This window comes from Cetorhinus maximus, chromosome 16 (genome assembly GCF_964194155.1).
Source record: "Cetorhinus maximus chromosome 16, sCetMax3.hap1.1, whole genome shotgun sequence".
NCBI classification, from domain to species: Eukaryota; Metazoa; Chordata; class Chondrichthyes; order Lamniformes; family Cetorhinidae; genus Cetorhinus; species Cetorhinus maximus.
The window spans coordinates 46,209,977-46,232,413 of record NC_135894.1 but is presented as its reverse complement, the minus strand read 5'-3'; the positions used below and the strand labels follow the sequence as shown (position 1 = coordinate 46,232,413).

The 22,437-nt window shown below is 44.5% G+C and overlaps 1 protein-coding gene across 2 annotated transcripts in view; it reads right to left on the bottom strand.

Moving 5' to 3' along the window:
* Positions 1-431: 431 nt before the first annotated feature.
* Positions 432-22,437, bottom strand: part of LOC144691947 (uncharacterized) — a 76,313-nt gene continuing 54,307 nt past the window's right edge. The window contains exons 5-6 of one of the 2 annotated variants that reach the window (XM_078560512.1): positions 22,353-22,419; positions 432-713 (exon numbers count right to left, since the gene is read on the bottom strand). In XM_078560512.1, coding sequence (XP_078416638.1) covers positions 707-713; positions 22,353-22,419 — 74 coding nt within the window. In that variant the 3' untranslated portion in view covers positions 432-706. Of the gene's footprint in view, positions 729-22,352; positions 22,420-22,437 lie in introns of both variants that reach the window. The other variant, XM_078560511.1, reaches the window with a different exon arrangement.

The window sequence follows — 22,437 nt, the reverse complement described above, 5'->3', positions numbered from 1 at the left end:
TGGCCATAAAGTTAGCTGGCAGGATAATAGAATGGTTACGGCACAGAAGGAGGTCATTCAGCCCATTGCATCCCAGCCCCTGCTTTGTACTCTTAGCCCTGCAAAAAAAAATAAGGTAACAAGTGGAAGGCATATGTCCACCAGCCCCACCTCAATTTGCCAGATGTCTAACAGTTACATAAGGCTGTCAGAAAGTATGATGCAAATAAAGAGTCACCACAAGACTGCGATTAAATCAGAACTAAACCAACTCAAGAAATAAAACTGTCTTACTCTGGTTCCAGCAATAGACATGAACAGCTAACTATTGTACACAGTGGTGGTGTGATATAGAGGTGGTACGCATGTAACAAGACTCCACTATATTAAATATGAAGCGGTTTGAATTGGGCAAAATGTGGGTACTGTGAGTCAACCAGATTATTCAGTCATGAATTCAAGTTATTTTTAATTATCACTTTGAAATATTTCAAATTCAAAAAATAATTTCAGTGGTTTTCAGTACATTCCTCAATTTAGGTTTAGCAATGAGGTAAACTACCAGCTAAGGAATTTTACAAGCATGATTACTGAGAAAGCCTGTTTAGAATGTTTCATCAGACAGTAACGATAGTCTGCAGAATTTCCTGTGAATATATGCTGTTGTCATTTGTGGCATCCTGGCAAGTGGCGTCATCAGACACATTATTGGGGATCTTCTTTTCTCTTACTTTCTGTGAAAATATAAAGTTATATCATTTAATTTTTTGTGCAACAAATCTAGTAATGTTTGCTGTTCACAGAACACTCAGTACCACTTTATACTCTGTATATTTCTGCACTTCACAAATAAAACACAAACTAAAACACGAGTGGAGTGAAATCACACAGCTTCTTTTATCTACTATATTATCATAAATGGGTTAACATGGTAGTTAGAATGTTGGATAACAGATTTTCAGATGAACCTTTTAACCTCTTCCGAGCAATTTTATCTCAAATGTATCTGAGGACTGGTTCTATCTAGTTCTGTTATTATCAGCACATGTAGCTGACCTATTTTGGAGCAACTGCATCAGTTGTTATCTCAAGAGACATTGGCAAGGTCCACACTGAACTCTCTACTATCAGACTAACAAAGACAGAAAATCCAGTGAACTTGAATACCATATTCATCCACCTAACTGCAGTACAGTGAGGAGACCTGACAGGGCTGCTCACTGCATTCAAAAGCATCTGTAGAGGCAAGAGACATGATGTGGATGTGGGACAGTCCCTCCCCCAATAAGGCAATCTCCCATCATCTGGGTCCAGAAAAGTTGGCCCAGGCTGGTGAGGAGATTAACTACATATTGCAGTACCAAATAATAAAGACTTGCAGTATTAACTGCCTCCTGCCCCTCCACCCACCCACCCACTTGTGCTTCTGCCCAAGGCGGACACTAAACTGGAATCCCTACAGGAGGCAAAAATCAACTTGCAGCCCATCAATCTCCTGGCAATCTGATTGGAAACAGTGCCTGAGTTCGAGCAGATAATTCACAGGTTACAAAGGTGGACAAGGAAGAGCTAAGCTTGACAAGAGCAGCCCAGCCCTACAGTCAAAATAATTTACATTTTCTTTGTGAAAAGCACAGAATACCCCTGCGGGGAGCCAAGAACTTAACTGGTATTAACAACCTGGGTGCTAACCGCCATATAAAAAACCCAAGACCCTTTTAGACAGTGCAAAATTGGGATTTGAAGAGGGATTGAGTTCTGAAATCAATATTTTCGCTTATGCCTGACCCCAAAAAAAAAAGTCATAACTCTAATAACCCAATGATCTTTCCCCAATAAAGACAGGTTTTGAATTTAACCCGGTCACCTTAATATTACCCCCCTCTCACGAAAGGACAATGTAATTGCTGATGCCCTATCCCAAGTTTAAACCTCAGAAATGCAGCAGGGAACTGGCATTGCCCTGCTAGCTGCGTGTTTGACTTACCAGTGTGAATGAGAGAATGAATGTGTAGCTCCTTATTCCATTGTTTTCTTTTATAAGACCACATGAAAAGAAAATGAAAAAGAATTCATTTTTTCCTCTGGAGGGCGAAAGGACTGTTATGTCAATAAGACATGAAAAGAAATCCAAAACTGTATATATCAAAACTTTATTGTTTTTTGCTATTTTTAAAGTGGACTGAACCAAAAAGATGGCTGCTAAAATTCACATGACCACAGGATTGGCCCTTGGTTCTGGAAGCTACCAACAGGAGTTACAAGAACAAAAGAATCCTCCTCTTATCAGCATGGAATCTCATACCCAATTGTGAAGCCATTATAATCATGAAACCAGGGGACTCGTAAATCGAAATGCATTATTGCTACAGAGTTCTTAACAGACCCATCTTACTCCTAGGACTGGCCATCTCCATTTCAAAAGGGGACAATTGAGGGGACAATGGACTTCATTTGCATCTTGATAAGCTTCCCCCTATAGCAGAGTCAGAGGGTCTGCTTAAACAATGGTTTCCTAACACAAGAACCTCAATATGGATGGTAACTCTTTCAAAAGTTAATGGCTGGGACATTATCAGTCCTGAATCCAAAGCCAGTCCAAGACAATAGATAAGCATCCCTTTTGACATCATTGTGCAGAAAGAACATGACTCAAATAACCATTTTGAAATCTCTATATTCCTTTGAGAAATGAGAAACCCTCAGACTGCTGCTTTAACATCAACAGGAAAGAACTCCAGCAACTCCCAGCTAAGCAAGCAAAGGCCACCATCTCTCAACTCCTCAAAGCCTGTTTGATTTTAAAAGTCTCTGATCATTGCCTGCCAATTACTCTAAGCACAGAAACTCTATTGTGCCACATTGTCATTTGTTTAAAGGATGTGTTGTTGCCTCCAACCAGAAACTCATCCGGATTGAACTTCGCCATGAAGGAAACATCCTCTGGACTTTGACTTCATGGACTCGGGGAATCAAATTCATTTCTGTGGTTCTTTTATTGTTGTTGCCAATAGTTGTAAATCTATCCCTTTTCTATCCTCTACCACCCCTGCCCTTACTGTATGTGTGAATGAGTTTGTGTGCATGAGTGTGTGTGTGAGTGAGTGAGTGAGGCTGCGCACCATTCAAACCCCGCACTCCCACCATGGGATTTGAATATGAATAAACTAACCTTCCGAGTTAATCATAATGCGAGTTTGCTGCGAGTGATTACTAAATTGGATTGCATAAAGTGAGGGTTTGGGGAAACGCGCCACAGCCTACTTTAAAAATAATTCAAAAACACCTCTGCTCACAGACAGATGGGGAGAGGATAAAGAAGTTCAGCTTCTCTCTCTCTCATACATAGCAGAGTACATAATATTGCTAAAATTCTTAGCCGAAAGAATATGCTGCTATCTGAGATAATCCTGTGGAGTTCTGTGTACAAACATGTGAACCACTAGGGGTCAATTTTCAACTTGCCTTTCAGGCATGAAGCTAACGTTATAGATCTTTCACCTGTTATAATCACCTCCCAATCGTCATCTCCATGGAGAATGTAAATTTGTGCACAAGTTAATTATTATTTTATTTTAACCAATGGGTCAATTTTATTAATCAACTGAGAATGTCAAGGTAAAATTATACCATATAGCTATTTGACTTCTTCTGTGTAAACAATTAATTGTGTGATGTGAACTTTCCTGTAATATACAGAAAATACTGAAGTAATTTATCATTTGACTTAATAATTTTCATTCCAGGTTAACTGATTAAAATTCAACTTTGACAGGGGCACAATTTGGGCATTGGTGGATTGGTCACCCTGGCGAGTGCTCCTGTTCATTATAGTTAATGGCCCCGATTTTCATGGAGTTGGCTCAAGCCAGGAGGCCCTTAAAAATGGCAGGCAGGACCTGATTCTAGGATCCCTGCCCCCATTCCCATTTCCGGTAATTTTTGCCAGCACAGTATAATGTTGTGTTTAGCGAGCTTGCACACAGCACTCCTGCCCTTGCTGGCTCCATTGTGGGGGTGAGCATTTTGGTAGAATCAGGCCCATTCTGTTAGTAGACTTCCCGTGTTGGGAACTGAAAAAGATAGATGTTCGGCATTTCCTTGGAAATAGATTGTCCTGCTTACCTTCTCATAAAGCTGCCAATCAATCACAGGTATTTATATTATCAATGACATAAAACTTTTATTCATTTCACACCTCTTAATCTTGTGTATATAAACACTCAGGCATTGAAAAAGAACTCTTCAAAGAAAGATCAGATTATTACAAGGTAATAAAGATGCCAATCAAACAAAATTATCATTTCCCTGCAATTTGTGTCAACATTTCCTACAGGACTGACTCCATTAGCATTTCTTGGAGCTCATCCAAGCATTCATAATTAGGCCTTCTGGCAACTGTATCAACGGAGCAGGCTGAACAGATGGCCGACATCTGATTTTCAACTTTTAAGAGATTGTAAGATGAGCAGTTTTTTTACAGAGGAGATTTTCAAAGTCTCTTTGCTTACTGTGGCATTTTCAGGAGCATTTCAAAGATTTGTCAATGGCTTTTTGTTTCTACACGTGGTGGATATTGAACAGTTGGTATGGAATGAGCTTGTGAGCATGGAAGGGGCATGGGGCATATGAGGGGGCATTAAAGGAGCATGGGAGACATAAGGTGGCATGGAGGAGGCATTTGACATTGAAGGAACATGGAGTGGGCATGGAGTGGCATGGTGGGTAGGCCGGGTTGGGTGAGAGGCGAGGGTTTGACGGTCGTAATTACAACTGGGCTGATGTCCCAGTAAACGAAGGCAGGCCTCACTATCTGCCCGACTCTGTTGCCACTCGGGCCTGTCTCTGGTGATTGCGAGCCTGACTCCATCCTACTCCCACCTCCCTGGAACGAATACATGGTGGGAGGCCTCCTTATTGGAGACAGATTTGTGGTGTCAGGAACTTTCCTGACTCATGCTTCCCATCTCCTTCACAAAATTCTGGTCCAATGTGTCTATAATATTGGTTGATCCACCACCATCCAGTTTGCACCCCTCTCAAAGTCAAATTTCACCCCCTAGAAATTACAGTCAATTTGCTTTTCATGGATAACCTGCGGTTCACTGAAACTTTCTGGAAACATATACTCCTATTGATTTATCCACAATTTTGCTGCTTTCCAGACTTGGACTAAAATGTGAATAACTCAGACAGTTGGCCAGCCAATGAAAGGGGAGCAATCTTTGTAAATAAGCACGTGCAAAATTGATGTGCCTGGTGTGCTAGGAGCAGAAGGAGTTAACTTAAAGCAGGCAATACAATAAATCAGCCACAACAATGTGAAACATGGTTCAAAAAAGAGGCCCTTGCAATGATCAACCCAGAGAAGCTTCCAGCTGCTAGAAACCCAACTGGCCATCACTCAACCCCAGGTCACCAGCTTGCTTACTTCTGCCACAAAAGGATCACATTGTACATTGCCTCTCTGAGATTGGAGATATTTATTCCGCGTGCAGTATATTGAGTTATGCACCATTGTTGAGTATCGAATTGGCACCTGGTTGGCAGCATCCTGAGCTGCCTCACCCTCTGCTGCCAACCCTTGTGGTCCTTCTGGCCATTGCTGTCCTTGGCCTTGAGCCATCCTCTGCAGGTTCCTCTCCTCCTCTGCCACAGCATCAAAAAGCACTGGGTGCATGAGACCCATCCTGTCTGCTAGAAGTGAACTATGGACAGAAGACAGGCAAAGATCTGCTCAGCACAGTGTATTTGGCCCTCCTTCCTGAGTTGAGGAAAATGCACTGATGGGGAGACTACTGCTGCGTATTGAGCACACCCTGATCTCCACTCACTCCACCGAGGTGAACTCCCTCTTTGACCTGCCCTCCGGCAATCTCTTCTAGTTGTCACAGCTATGTTCCTGGACACTTCCACTCTGACCCTGGAGTTGCATGCCTTCACTCTGTACCCTCCTTCGGCCATCTTTGACCTTCCCTTCATCACCTTCCAATCCTTCCTCCATCACCATTGACCCTTCCTCCATCACCCAAGCCTTAACTTGTATGACGCTCAAGCCACCCACCATCACCCTTGATCAACTGTGTGTCAATCTAGAGGTTCAAGCTGTCACCATCGAGCTGTTCCCAGGCACCCTGGACCAGCCACCTCCCCCGTCACCCTTGACCTGCCAACTGTCATTCTTGACCTTCCCTCTATCATCCTTGACCTGCCTCAGTTACTGTCGACTCTTCCACTTTCATCAATGACCTGCCTTTAATCACCCTTGGTCTCCCCTCTATCGGCTTTGAGCTGACATTGATAGATATTAACCTCCTTTATGTTCTCCAGCTCTCTCCCTCAGAGTATCAGGGTTGGAGTAGATTACAGAGATAGGGACAGGTGAGGCCTTGAAGAGATTTGAAAATAAGGATGAAAATTTGAAAATCAGGATGTTGCTTGACTGGGAGCCAATGTAGATCAACCAGCATATGAGTGATAGGTGTACAAGACTTGGTGTGAGTTAGGACGGGGCAATAGAGTTATGGATGACCTGAAGCTTAGAGAGGGTGGAAAGTGGGAGGTGAGCCAGGAGCTTGACAACTCTATCTCACCACCAATTCGCTAGACTCCTTCACTGTTACTAAATTATCAGATCATTTATCCAATCTCCAGTACTGGATGAGCAGAAATTTTCTCCAATTAAATATTGAACATTGTCTTTAGTCCCTGCTACGAACTCCACTCCCTAGCTACTGACTACATCCCTCTCCCGGGCAATAGTCTAAAGCTAAACAAAACTGTTTACAACCTTGGTGCCATTTTCAACTGCAAGCTGAGCTTCTGATCACATTCCTGCACCATTCCTAAGCCTGCCTATTTACACATCTATAACATTCCTTGAATTTGCCCCTGCCTCAGCTCATTTGCTGCTAAAACCCTTTATCATGCCTTTGTTGCCTCTAGTCTTGACAAATGCACCCTTGGCCTCCCTCCTCATTCTACTCTCCCTAAACTTGAGGTCATCCAAAGCTATGCTGCCCATGCCGTTACTCGCACCAAGTCCTGTTCACCTAACACCCCTCTACTTGTGGACCTTTATTAGTTCCTGGTCAAGCAAAGTCTTGATTTAAAAATTCTTATCCTTGCTTTCATATTGCTCCACAACCTCTTTATCTCTGTAGCTTTCTCCATCACCCCCAAACTTCTGAGATATCTGCATTCATCTAATTCTGACTTCTTGTGTGTGCCTGATTTTAATTGCTCCACCAATGGTGGCTGTGCCTCCAACTGCCTAGGCCTTAAACCTCTCTGACTGTCTACCTTCCTAAGACAATCCTTAAATCTACCTCTTTGAGCAAGCTTCTGACCATCTGCACTAATATGGTTTTATGTGGATCAGTGTCTAATTTTGATTTATAATACTCTGAGATGTTTCATTGGGTTAAAGATGCTATAAATTCTGTAAATTGCTCTTGTTGGAAGTTACTAAGGCCATCTAAGGTATGTAAAAAATTTTACTTTGTGTGGTCAGGAGCAGCAGGGGTTTTTCTCTGGACCCCACAAGAAAAGTTGGATGACCTCCTGTCCTCCCACTTCAGCCATGAGGCTCTTGCAACACCCCCCTCCACCACCAACCCCCACCCTTATATTCACACTGCTACCACGGCCTTTTCTCGGTGCCAGCAATCTTTCTCCTGATCACCCAATCACTCTTCCACACACCACCTCCACAAACCACCTGCCATTTTCCGCAAACAGCTGATCCTGCAAACTCTATGGGGAGCAACAGGTAAAAAATATTCAAAACCTCAAAAAAATGTTTTTGGCATGAGCACACTGGGGCAATTACAGAGGGGAACTGGCAGCTAATGTGGCACCACAGCAACATAAGGATTAGCATGATGCACAGCGAAAGAACTATATGGAAAAGAATGAAGATTGCAAAGTGGTGCAATGACAAGGTAGGCTTTAGAAACAGGCCTGGAGTGGAAGACAAACAGGAAGGGAGGCAGCAATAGGAGGAACATAGGAATCATTAACTGATAAAAGACCAAGGCTCGTTTAGCTGCTTCCTATGATACAATGAATTGTTGACTAACAATAGCAATTAATTTCTGTCAATTAGTCTGCAACACACCAAGAAATGATGTGAGGAAAACTCTAGTGATGGCACACTTCAGGAACCATAGTCCAAACACTTACCATTTGTGATAAACCAATAAGAACTCTGCAAAGTTGCCTTTGTACTTAAACTCATTTAGATCAAATTCTGGAAGACCAGGATCCATGAGTTGGCTGCCCATGTTCACACCACTAAACCAGGCTCTGTTATCTGGTGGCTAGAAAATTGGACCAACGTTTTCACCAGCTTATATTCCTGTTGCTGGGACAAGGAGTGGAATTCTCCCATGCCCCCATCGGCGGGTTCAATGGCAGGCAGGGGGAGGGGTGGAATTCAGTGGGAGGTCCAAAAACAGTTCCACGCTGATTTGGGATGACAGCGAGATCTTTCACTACTGCCCACCATGTTGGGTTGCAATTCCTACCAGAGGCTGGCGTGAAACCGATTTGAATCCCGCTAATGGGATGCAGATGAAGGCCCAGCCAAAATCACCCCTCCCAAGCCTGATCAAATGCCATGCCAGGGGGAAAATGATAAGTCTGGACCAACATGGTGCAAAAATCTCGGCACTTACCTTAAGTAGGCCTTGGGCAGCTCGTGGAGATCAGAAGAGAAGGCGGAGGCCTCCAGCATCCAGACCCTGGAGCACCACATGCAGTACTGGGTGGGTGGAGCTTCAACCACCGTGGAACTTCTCCACAAAGCAGTATCCAGGAGGTGGGAGTTCTCGACCCAGAAACTTCGCCAAAGGTCCAGACCTTTGCCCAGGGACTTTGCCAAAGGATCGATTCATCCAGCTGCAGGTGGAAAGCAGCAGGAGGAACTGTTGGGCAGTGAGGGTCTGTTGGGGAGAGAGCATTGAAAGAAGGGTGGAAGGGGAATGAAGAGGTGGTGCGGGGGATTCAGGCCTAGGGGCTGCATGGGCGAGCAGGGGTACTGGGGAAAGAAGGTATCAGAGGGATCTTTCAAGGCATCAGGTGGAATGGAATAGAGAGTGGGAAGGCCCTTGGTGGGTTTTTGGTTGCAGCCGGGATGGGGGGGGGCGTCTTCAGCAGCTGTTAAGATGCATGGGGGTGTCTTGAGTTCTGAAGGACCATGGCGGGGGTGGTTATTGAGGTGTGTAGGGGTTCATAGGAAGGAGTCAGTGGACACGATGCTGGACTCCTGGGGTGAAAACTGAGGGTCCTTATGGTAGGAAGGAAGGGTGAGGGTTACAGGGGACAGAGGAAGCTGGTAGGGTGAAAGGGTGAGGGTGCGAAGACGGTGAAGGGACGCCGAGGGTAGTTAGTGGGGAAATGGAGATACACATGGACCCTGGAGGGGTGGACATAAGGACGGGCAAGTCAATGCTAACGGTGGGTGGGATTCTCGGGGAGGAAGAGGGCTTTGACATTTGTCTGGGCATTGCCAAAGGTGTTGGGAGAGGGTTGAAAGATAACGGTGGGAGGTCGAAAGTAATACCGGGTGGGGTGGTCAATGCTTCTGTGGGATAGGGTGTGGGTAGCTGGAGGAGGGGAGAAAGTTTTGGAGTGCAGGAAAATGTGACTATCACCATTGCAAGGCTACAAGCAACTATGCAGAGCCGTGTGATGGAGATCTCGAGATGCTGCACGGGGTTTGGGTCATCAGGGGTGGGCGGAGATCAGGTCATCTCAACTGGACAACTGAAAGGGAACCCCAGCGTGTAGTGTTTCCAATGCTAGGGTCCAGGGACACTTAACGGTTTGAAGGATAAAGGCTCAGTGTGTGTGGGAGAGTGCTTGCATATGGCTCACAAGGACCCTGGTACATATTGTTGGCTTCCTACAGAAGCTTCATTCCAGGGGATGGGGTATCTGTAGGAAGGAAGGGTGAGGAGGTAACACTAAGCTAAGCAAGACAGTAGGCACCATTAAAGTGAAATTGATTATATTTGCAAAGGTTTCATATTGTGATATTCAATTTGCCACCAGTGCAACCAGTTGTGATTTAATATTTCTGAACTTTCTTTTCCCTGCCACTTCTTCTAAGCGCTCCCCCGACATCTGCAGTAGGGGTGGAGGCAGCGTGCTGACCATTTAGCCCTGTTGCTGTGGATGCGCTTGGCGGTTGTCCTCTGGAGAGCTGAGGACTGGAGGGCCCCCACTTACTTTGACTGTCCTGCTGTGGGTCAGCTGCTCCCTCTGGGGTGACAGAGGATGAGGTTGAAGGGGTCACAGGCAAAGGGGATTCAGAAGGGCTGGACAACATCTGAGATACCTCAGTGGATGTCGCAGGGGTGTCCAGCAGCTGCCCATCCTCCCTTTGGGTGCCTGAAGACCCTGCCTGACTCCTTGAATGGAAGGAGCACCTGGAGGGATGTCACGGTGCCCTGTCTCCCTCTCGTGTACTAACTGCAGAAGCTCCCCCATGGCTACCGAGCCAGAGTGCAGGTCGATGTGCAGCTCCGGCAGAACCTGATGGACCAGAATCTCCATGGTATTCACCATCCTCCCCAGCAGGCGGATAGACTCCTCCAACTCGTGTGCCACCCCGCTGAGGTCCTCCAACGCTTCTGCCTGATGCCCCCCTGCCTCTTGCTGACTGTCCACCGTCCATTGGAAGGCCACTTCCAGAGGCTGGTTAACAGACTCGGACCTCACAGGTGCCTCTTCCCCAGCACTCCGAATACTGGTGAGCTCAGCTGGTCCTGCCTCCTCCTGCTGCTGACATGTGTCCATACGGTGACCACCAGGTTGTGAGACCCTTCCTACTCTAGAGCTAATACCCACCGAGATGTGTGTCTCTGGGCTGGTGGAGGGTGCAAGTGTCTGCTGTGATGCTGCTACAGTAACACATGTCCCCTGAGTTATCTCCTCAGTCCTCTCCAGGCTTGGGCTTGCGCTGAAGAGAGAAAGGTCGTCTCCTTCTGGCTCAGGCCTTGCCCTCTTCCTGGTGGCAGATGAGATAGCAAGTGACACATGAGCTGCCTCCAACACCCTTGGACCTGAGATTTCTATTACCTTCATATATCCTTAAGGGTTGGAGGCCCAACTCCAATCTCCCCTTTTCCAATGGCCTGGTCATGGTCCAGCCTTGCCACCTGGGCAGCCCTCTCCTCGAACTCAGTCACTTAGTTGAAGTGTGGCCTAGCCCCCTCCCGTCTTCTCCCTCTCTCGCTGGTTATGGCTTAACTCATCCTGCTCAAAGAGAAGAGAGAAGATGTGGCTGAGGAATTGTATTTAGCATCAATTTTTACATAGAATTTGCATGCTTCTTTCCATATTTCCAGTCTTACAGATAACCGACTGGATTGTGTGGCATTTCATTAATGCACTTGCATGTTGCCCAGGAGGCTTATGGGCTAGCACCCTCCAGAGTGAGCCCATACACATAAGAATAAGGGCTCAGAGGGGCATGTGATCTGCGGAGCTTGCTGGTGCCCTCTTCACCTAAGACCCTTCCCACCTCCTGCCCCACCTCCCTCTTCCAGGCAACTTGTGAGCTCTCTTTGTGTGGAAGGTTGAAGGAGGCACCAGTGGTCAATCCACCTACAGAGTGCATAGGCTGCATTGGGGTATGAGGCATCTCCTTAACATTGCCACTGAGGCCCGTGGTCCCTGACATTCATTCGTTATGGTAACTGTGAGCAGCTGATGCTTACATACCCTTGCTGAGCGGTTGAGGTCGTTCATTCTCTTCCAGCATTGGGTGGCTGATTTACGCTGAATACCCTGGCACTGACAGCAGCAGTATCCTGCGCCCATGCAGGGTTGGCCCCCCTGCTCGGCCTCCCCCCCCTCCTCCCCCATTCAGCCGGATACAAGATGTCGCTCCTGGCCTCCACCTAGTCGAGGAGGACGCCCAGGGATGAGTCACTGAACTTAGGAGCAAGAGGTCCCTGTCTTGTTCCTGCCAGCTCTATGGGCCTTGTCGGTAAATTGACGTCCAGCGCCTTTTAAATATGATGCCCGGACATGACGGTGGGCCTGTGCCATCCAGCCCTTCCCATCGCGCAATTCATCGGGAAACCCCGGCTGCTTAATTAATCAGGCCAGCGTCGCGCGATACCATAGGAATTCCCATTGGCCTCCGCGGTGGGAAACACTCCTCATCCCTGCCCCCACCATGGGACTTAGTCCCTGTTGGGAGAATTCTGCCCAAGGAAGCCAGATTTTGTCATCCAATTGCAGGGAGCTGCCTCATGGATGCCAGTCTCCTGAAACAAAACAGACAGCAGGACAACAGCAACCAAAGAGAAATCACAGCATATAAGAACTAGCATGAGACTAATTTATGATACTTATCAAGGTAGTATAAAGGCACTGGAACTGAGCCCTTTCTGAACATTCAAAGGAACAATGCAGATAGCACATTCAGTCCAGCCATAGATTCAGTGAATCCCCAACAGACTAAGCAAACATCTTAACAAGCGTAACACTGGAATTTGTTGTTTTTCCTGTGGCTTCAGATTTCAGAATGTTCTTAGCTACTCAAAGGACCTGCTCCACAGGAGAACAAAGCAGTATTTACATCAGCTCTTTTCAAAGTGGCACATTATGTTGGCAAAGCTAAAAGACCCCTCAAGGTACAAACTAAGGGATACATCTGCTATGTTAAACATGAAAAGGGAGAATGTCTGCCTCAGACATGTTTCACATTCAAAGCACAACCTTTCACAGGAACAGCTAAGCTAATAACACTGTAGTACAATAATAAACAAAAAATGAAAATTCAAATCTAAGGAACTGATTTAGGCTGAAGCAGAGAGAATAGCCACAAATTTAAAACTATTTAAACCCTATTCTGAGTAGGTAAAAAGAGCCTCTTGAGAAAAATCCCCCAACATGTAGATCAGCGTACAAATCATACTCCACACTAAATGATGAACCATGAATAATCACTCTGACTTTCAGCTCATCAAAATGTAAGACACTCACATCTTGGAAATGTGCTATGTTGACTATATTTGTTCTAGCCTTAATGACAAGGTGAACTTGATAATATAGATAAACTCCTATTATTTTTGTTTACATTAGAAATTTTCTCACTGTCAATTTTCTCATTTTATCTACTTTTCTTAATTGAATAGTTGTGGCCCCAGCCACTAGAAGAAAAATTGGAGGCAACTCCACAACAACCATTTCCAGGAGCCCTGACAGAAATAAATGGCCAACAGGCAGTCTGCAGCCTGCCATTGGGGTTCCTGTGTCTTTGAAGATGAAGAGCCCGCCTCCAAAAGCTACTGACCAATCAGGTGGCCAGTAGCCCATCAGTCCCAGCAGCGTCATAGAGTGAGGCGGCCCTCCTGGGACTGCAGCAGGTTCCAGAGCAGCAACATTGACTGAGGCCCAGAAAAGAGGTGACTGGGACGGAATCATCGGGACCAGTCAGGAAGCCCCATTTAGAGGAGGGAGATGGGGGGAGATGGTTGGTGTGGAGGATGGGGGTGTCTTCCAGCAAATCATCTGGGCCCCCCTTCAAGCCCAGCGCATGGCCCCAGGATATAGCTGGCGGCCTCGCCACATGGCGTGCCCATCCCCCCCCCCCTCCCCCCCCACCTGTCACTTAATTGGCGTGGGGAAGGAGGGGGTTGGGGGGTAGTGCAGAAGGCACTGGGCTCTCCACTTCACATCTTCCCAGCTGATTTTACAGGTCCCCCCTACCCCCACCACCATACAGCTCACTCCCAAGGAAGGCATAAATTCTGACCAAGGTTTCAGTCTCGGGTTGTTGACCAGAACTGGGAAAGGTAGAAATGTAATATTAATTGAGCAAGTGAAATGGAGGAAGGTAAGAAGAACAACAAAAGGGAAAGTATCTGATAGGGTGGAAGTCAGGAAAGATTTAAAAGACAAAAGATTTCCTGGTGCAAGGTTAAAGATAGTAGAATGAGACAAGTAAAGAAACAAAAGATGTGTCTAGAGGAGATGCTAATGGCAGGATCCTGAATACAATGTGAAAAAAAAAGGAGAAACGAGAGCAAAAATCAAACTGGCAAAGAAAAATAAACAAAATGGGGACAGAGGTTTCCAATCTAAAATTGTTGAACTTAATGTTAAATCCAGAAGACTATAAAGTGCCCAGTCAAAACATGAGGGGAAGAGATGAGGGCATAAGTGCATGAAATAGAGTGGACACGGTCGAGGTCCCTGTCAACCAGGAGTTTGGGGGGGCGTTGGTGAGGGGAGTCTTGAGTTGGGGAAAGAAGACATATCAGCAACTAGTATGGAAGGTTGCATTTGCTGGAACAGATGTGTTGGAGATGGAGAAACTGGGAGAATGGAATAGAGTCCTTAGAGGAAGCCACATATGAGGAAGTTTGGTTGACGTAGCTGTGGGAGTTATTGGGTTTTTAGTGAATATTGGTTGATAGTCTATCTCCAGAAATGGAGACAGCAACCCAAGGAAAAGATGGGAAGAGTCAGAGATAGACATGAAAGCAAAAAAAGATTGGAATTGGAAACACCTCCTGCAATCTTCAGTAATTCCAAACTATACTTTCTTGTTCAGTATGACAAACTTCTTCCTCCTGTTGGCAGGGAACAGAATCTTTCTGTGGAGCCTTACAGCCCAGAACATCACTTCTAGAGATTCAACGGTGAAGCAAAGTGCTGCATTGCAATGATTTGCTGTAGGTTCTTGCTTTGTTTAAACACCTGTACAATCCTTTAAGGTTTATCCTAGCAGGATTCCTTTAAATAGTTGAGCTGAAATAGACGGAGGCAGTTGGCATCATGCCTACTGTGCCAATTGGTTGGAAAATCTGGAAATGAGATGCAAATGCAGTGGCAACATTAAAATGTCACTGACCAATGCACTTCTGAATCCTCTGGATTCCTCACGCACTACTGCCCCCCACTGTCAGCACAGTGGACAGTAAAAATTCAGCTCTGGGAAAACTAACTCTTATTTTTAAAGAGGGTAGGGGAAGCTATGAGCGACAGAGGGAGGGAGAGAGAGAGAAATTACAAGAGATTTATGGCTATACAAACCAAATACAGATATTTAGTGAATCATTCACATGTGCAAGAAGTTCCTCTTGGACGAAAGGATGTGAGATTTGAATCAAGCAGACCAAATACAATTACCAGCATGTAAGATGGATCAGGCAGGAACAGAGCTCACAGGAGATAACAGATATCACATCCACAGAGAAAGGATTATCATTTTTGAGTCCCAGGAGCCTAACCCTATTCCAAACGCAGAAGAGACTACCAATTCCATTACACAGAGTTAGTTAAATCAGATTGTATGAGTTCCTGGAATCATAAATAAAGCTATGAGTATATCAGTAGTATGCGAAACTGATTGATCTTTTAGGATAGAATCATAGAATTATAGAACGGCCACAGCACAGAAGAAGGCCATTCAGACTTTTGTGTCTGTTTTGGCTCTCTGAAGGAACAATTCACCTAGAACCACTCTCCCACCTTCTCCCTGTAGTCTTGCACATTCTCCCTTTTCAGATAATAATCCAATTCCTTCTAGAATGCTTCAATTGAACTTGCCACCATCACGCTATCAGGCAGCACATTCCAGATCCTAACCACTTGCTGCATAAAAAAGATTTTCCTCATGATGCCATTGCTTCTTTTGCCAATCACCTTAAATCTCAAACATTGCACCAATGGAAACAATTTCTCTCTATCTACTCTGTCTAGACCTCCCATGATTTTGAATACGTCTATCAAATCTCCTCTCAACCTTGTCTTCTCCAAGGAGAACCGTCCCAACATCTCTAATCTATCTATATAACTGAAGTTCCTCATCTCTAGAACCAATCTCATGAATAGTTGGCATCATAGCTAGCACATAGGAAAATGATTATGGTTGTTGGAGGTCAATCATCTCAGTCCCAGGACATTGCTGCAGGAGATCCTGAGGGTAGTGTCCTAGGCCCCGCTATTTTCAGCTACTCCATCAATGATCTTCTCTGCATTCCGAGGTCAAAAGTGGGGATGTTCGCTGATGATTGAACAATGTTCAGCACCATTCGTGACTCCTCAGATTCTGAAGCAGTCTGTGTTCATATGCAGCAAGACCTGGGCAACATTCCGGCTTGGGCTGATGAGTGGCAAATATATTTGTGCCACACAATTGCCAGGCAAGACCATCTCCAACAAGAGAGAATCTAAATATCTCACCTTGTCATTCAATGGCATCACCATTGCTGAATCCTCCACTATCAACATCCTGGGTTTGACCATTGATCAGAAACTGAACTGGGCCAGCCATATAAATACTATGGACAAAATTTTACCCTTGTTGGGCGGGCTTGGCAGGGGCTGGCGGGGGCAGTCAGGAAGCCTACCGCTGCCCACGATCAGGGCCGGACCGCGATTTCACATTGGTGGGCCAATTAAGGCTCACCTAGCATGAGGCACGTGCGGCAGCACTGAGCACTGCCTGTGCAGGGGGTGGGGGGGGCAGAGAAGGGCGAGCAGGGAACTTCATGTATGCCCGTAAGTGAGTGCTTGAAAATCTCTCTGAGGCACAGAGCTGCCTCAGGGAGATAAAGGGTTTTAAAAATTAGAAATAAAGATTTTAAAAATGTTATGAAACATATCCCCTCATGTGACTTTGTTACGAGTAGGGACATGTTATAAATTAAACTTTTTAAAAATAATTTTATTTTTATTTGATTCTGGAAACCTCATCCTGCCCGTGGATGAGGTTTCAATAGGCCTTCTAATTGTCGGCGGGCGTGCTGCCAATTCCTGCGCATGCCCGCCGACTGAAATATCATGCGACTGTGCGTTGATATCGGGACGCTCGCCCGTCATCTCGTGTCATTTCACACTTGAGTGGGTCGGGCACACGCCCGCCGAGGTGAAAATTCTGCCTTGTGGCTACCAGAGCAGGTTAGAGGCTAGGAATCCTGCGACGAGTAACTTACCTCCTGACTCCCCAAAGCCTGTCCACCATCTACAAGGCACAAGTCAGGAAATGGAATGGAATACTCGCCACTTGCCTGGATGATTGCAGCTTCAACAATGCTCGAGAAGCTCGACACCAACCAAGACAAAGCAGCCCACTCGATTGGCACCCCATTCATGACCATATCATTCACCCCCTCCACCACTGATGCACAGTGGCAGCAGTGCGTACTATCTACAAGATGCACTGCAGACGCTCACCACTGTTCCTTTGACAGCACCTTCCATACACGTGACCTCTACCACCTATAAGTAAAAGGGCAGCAGGTGTAAGGGGACACCACCACCTACAAGCTTCCCCACCAAATCACACACCATCCTGACTTGGAAATATGTCACCATTCTTTCACTGTCGCTGGTTCTAAATACTGGAACTCCCTCCCTAACAGCATTGTGGATGTTCCGAAAACACATGGACTACAGCAGTTCAAACAGGCAGCTCACCACCACCTTCTCAAGGACAATTAGTGATGGGCAATAAATGCTGGCCTTGCTCATGATGCCCAAATTCCATGGACGAATAAATGATATAGAAAATCTTTTATGCACCCCCCTCTAATGCCTTCACATCCTTCCTAAAGCGTGGCACCCAGAACTGGACACAATACTCCACCTGAGGCGGAACCAGTATTTTATACTGGTTTAACATAACTTCCTTGCTTTTGTATTTCATGCCCCTATTTATAAAGCCTAGGATGATGCACACTTTATTAACTGCTCTCTCAACCTGACCTGCCACCTTCAATGATTTATGTACATATGCACCCAGTTCCTCTGCTCCTGCAGCCCTTTTACAATTGTACCCCTTATTTTATATTGCCTCCCTGCATTTTTTCTACCAAAATATAGCACTTCACGCATCTCCACATTGAACTTCATTTGCTACTTGTTTGCCCATTGCACCACCCTGTCTATATCCTTTTGAAGTTCTCCATTATCCTCCTCACAGCTCACAATGCTTCCAAATTTTGTATTGTCCTCAAGTTTTGAAATTGTGCCCTGTACAGCAAGGTCTAGGTCATTCATCTATAATGGGAATAGCAGGGGTCCTAACTGACCCCTGAGGAACTCCACTATAATTTTTTTTTCCAGTCTGAAAAACGACCGGTAGCCATGATTCTGTTTTCTGTCATTCTGCCAATTTCATATCGATATTGCTACAGTCCCTTTTATTGCATGAGCTGTAACTTTGTTCATAAATCTGTTGTGTGACACTTTATCAGATACCTTTTAGAAACCCATGTACACAGCATCAACAGTATCACCATCATCAACCCTCTCTGTTACCACATCAAAAAGCTAATGCAAGTTAATTCTATATTCAGCCTGGTTCTCAGTTGTATTATCTTCCTGACATCTGTCATAAGCACATGGTTGGCTCATTAAAATTCGTGTTGGCTTTCCTTAATTAACCCCATATTTGCCTAAATGATTATTAATTTTGTCCCAAATTATTGTTTCTCGAAGTTTCCCCACCACTGAGGTTAAACTGACTGGCCTGTGGTTGCTGAGCTTATCTTTACACCCTTTTTTTGTACAAGAGTGTAACATTTGCAATTCTCCAGTCCTCTGGCACCACCCCTGAGTCTAAGAAAAGTTGGAAAATTATGGCCAGTGCCTCCACAATTTCTTCTCTCGCTTCCCTTTGCACCCTTGGATGCGTCTCATTCAGTCCTGGTGCCTTATCATCTTAAGTGTCTGAACACCCCCTCAATCATGCCCCCTACCTCTAGGCATTAATCTCCTTATTGGTCCCCAGTCAGCCCCATTCCTCCTTTTATTCACATTTTCAATTCTCCTCTGAACCTTCTATACTCAGCCAGGTTCTCGGTTATATTATCCACCTGACATCTGTCATAGCACACTTTTTTTTCTTTGTTTTAATTGCTATCTCTTCTGTCATCCAGGAAACTCTAGATTTGTTTGCCCTACTTTTCCCCTTTGTGGCAATATACCACGAGTATGCACAAACTATCCCTTTAAAAGTAGCCCATTGTTCAGTTGTAGTTTTGCCTGCCAACTTTTGATTTCAATTTATCTGGGTCACACCCTTTCTTACCCCATTTGACGTTGGCTTTCCCCCATTAATTATTCTTACCCTGCATTGTTCCTTGATCTTTTCCATAGCCAACTTAAATCTTATGAACAATGATCACTGTCCCCTAAATGTTCTATTATTGACACTTGATCTACTTGGCCCAACTCATTCCCAAGAACCAGGTCTAGCAATGCACCCTTTCTCATTAGACAGGAAATATACTGCTTTCGAAAACTCTCCTGAACACACTCTAGGAACTCCTGCCCCTTCCTGCCCTTTATATGACTACTATCCCAGTCTATATTCAGATAATTGAAGCCCCCCATTATAACTACTTTATAATTCTTACACCTCTCTATAATTTCCTTTAAAATTTGTTTCTCTACATCTTTCCCACTAGATGGTGGCCTATAGACTACACTGAGCAATGTCATTGCAACTTTTTTGTGCCTTAGCTCTATCCAATTATATTCTGTCATTTTCTCCTCTAGGACATTCTCTCTCTTCAGCACTACAATGTCCTCCTAAATCAATATTGACACCCATCGCCATTTGCTTCCTCTCCTACATATCCTGAACACCTTGTATCCAGAAATATTTAATATCCAGTCCTGCCCTTCTTTGAGCCAGGTCTTTGTTATCACCACAACATCTTATTTCCACACGTCTATTTGGACCTGCAACTCACCAACCTTATGTACCACACTCTGTGCAATCACCTTTATACACAATAACCCCAGTTTAGACTTTACGTTTCCCCTTAGGCTGCACTCACCTACTATCTTATTATTTGTTACTCTCGTGCTAATTTCCTCTCCCAGTTTTCTGTCTACCTTGGTATTCATTTCTGTATTACCACCTGGTTCCCACACCCCTACCAGGTTAGTCTAAACCCTCCCCAATAGCACTAGCAAATTGCCCCACAAGGAATTTAGAGACTGCTCTGTTTAGGTGCAACCCGTCTGGCCTGTACAGGTCGCATCTCCCCCAGGACTGGTCCCAATGTCCCAGGAATCTAAAGTTCTCCCTCCTGCAACAGCTTTCCAGTGACACATTCATCTGCTTTATCCTCTTATTTCTACACTCACTTGCACATAGAACTATGAGTAATCCGGAGGTCCTGCTTGCTAATTTCCTATCTAACTGCCTAAATTCTGACTGCAGGACCACATTCCTCTTTCTACCTATGCAATTGGTACTGATGTGGACCATGACTACTGGCTGTTCACCCTCATCCCCTCAGAGTGCTCTGCAACTGTTCAGTGACATTCTTGACCCTGGCACCAGGGAGGCAACATACCATCCTGGATTCACATCGGAGTCGCAGCAATGCCTGTCTGTTCACCGAACTATTTAATCTCATATTACTATTGCTCTTCCAGTCTTTTTTGTATATGCTGTACTGTTGAACCAGCCATGGTGCCGTGGGCTTGGCTCTGGCTGCACTCCCCAAGTGACCCATCACTCTTATCAGTATTTAGAACTGACTACTGGTTGGAGAGTGAGATGCACTCAGGGAATTCCTGCACTACCTGCCTGTTTCTTCTTAACTTTCTGGTAGTCACCCATTCCCTCTCTCCTTGCTCCCTCCTCCAAAGCTGCGGAATGACCATGAAGCTCTCAACCTCATGGATGTTCCTCAGTGATGCCAGGGGCTGCTGTATCACTGACACCCAGAGCTCAAGCTGCTGCAGCTGATGACATTCCCTGTATAAATGGTTATTGCGGACATGGGAAGAGTCCCAGAGTTCCCACATGGAACAGGATGTGCACTCGAGAGGTCAGAGCTGCCTTCTCATTCCTATATGTATTAGATAATAAAACCTATTATTTAAAAAGAAAGACTCACCAACTATTCACTCCTCTTCTGCTTAAAATATGTAAGTTCATTTAAATATTTTTTCCTTAACCCTTATTATCGAAAAAAACTTTAATTTCTCAGCTCCTTATATTAACTCCCTAACTTTAGAGATAGAGATGCAAAGATAAAACACTCAGCCAATCATATCACAGCCTTTCTGCGATGTTACAATTTGACTTTTTTTTCTGTCACTTTTTAAAACTTGAGCGGGTCCCACCACTGCTGCTGTTGCCTCCAGTCAGGTTTGCATCCTTCTTCTGCTCTATCTCTCTTTTAATCCACTGCTGCTGATGTCTCCCATCAGGTCTGCACCCTTCTCCCCATTAGGATGTCCAATAGACTCCCTATCTAAGCTTTCAACCCATCAGCAACGTGAGGAGTCCATTGATGAACTAATCTCACTGATTTATATTATTCTTGGATACTGAGTTCAGTGTCAGTTTATAATCAGCAATAATCAGTTAATGCTGAATTGCTATGGTGTCGCTGAACTACTATTGTAATCTCCATTATTTATTCTGTCAGTTAACTATACCTGCCAAATGATTTACATATTTTAATTTTGAAGGCTTTAAGTATTGTTAATTGAGATTATAATGCACTAGCAAAGAAATGTTAGTTCATGACTTTATGGTCTGACTTCAATTACTTACTAACTTGTACATATCTAAATTGGAGATAATGGAAATATTAATATTATTCCAACTGATGGATGTAAAGCAATTCAGTGAGCCAAATTTTGCCATCATTCTCTTTTTGGCCTAGACGGGGTGGTAAAATCCAAATGGTTTTTTGATGAAGTGTTAAAATGAGGAGATTAAGGATTCATCTGATGCCCTGTTATAAATATTTAATTCTAAGTAAATTAGGGTACCAATTCCACTATTTTTGCAGGGTTAAGTTTGCGAATATGAAAAAAGTTACATAAATAATTGTGAGTTTTTTTTAGTCCAGGGTCATCAGCTTATTATTGATATTCTGAATATTTATATGAACACTTAGACTTACAGAAATACTATCGAAATTATCCTTATTGCCCTAAGTGCTCATTTTTATTCTGAACTAAGTGGAGAGTAGAATAAACATCAGGCCAAAAATTCCACATAAATGGCTTCCTGTAATGAAAGTATAATATAAAAAGGCATTGGCAGGACAGTGAATAAATAACACATTCATCCCATTGGAAAATCCTCCTGACTCACAATAATTGCACAGCCAATACTTTAATTTTGTCTCTTTTATTTCCATGTAAAATTAAATTGAATTCTTTGAGGCATTGTAACAGGAATTGTAAATTTGCAATAATATCTATTATTGATCTGTACACTCTGGAGGTTCTTTAGACATGTACTTCACTACCGTGATGCCCAAACCAACTAATTCACATTGTCCTTCTGACTTTTGATTTACAGTAATCTCTTTCCAACGTCCAGTTATAAAATCATGTTATAAAACAAAATATTTACCACATACCTTGAGTTATTCCAATTGCCATAAATTGGATAAGTTGTGGTCTGGATTGACAGTGAAGTTCTATTTCCTTTTAAGAAAAAAACAA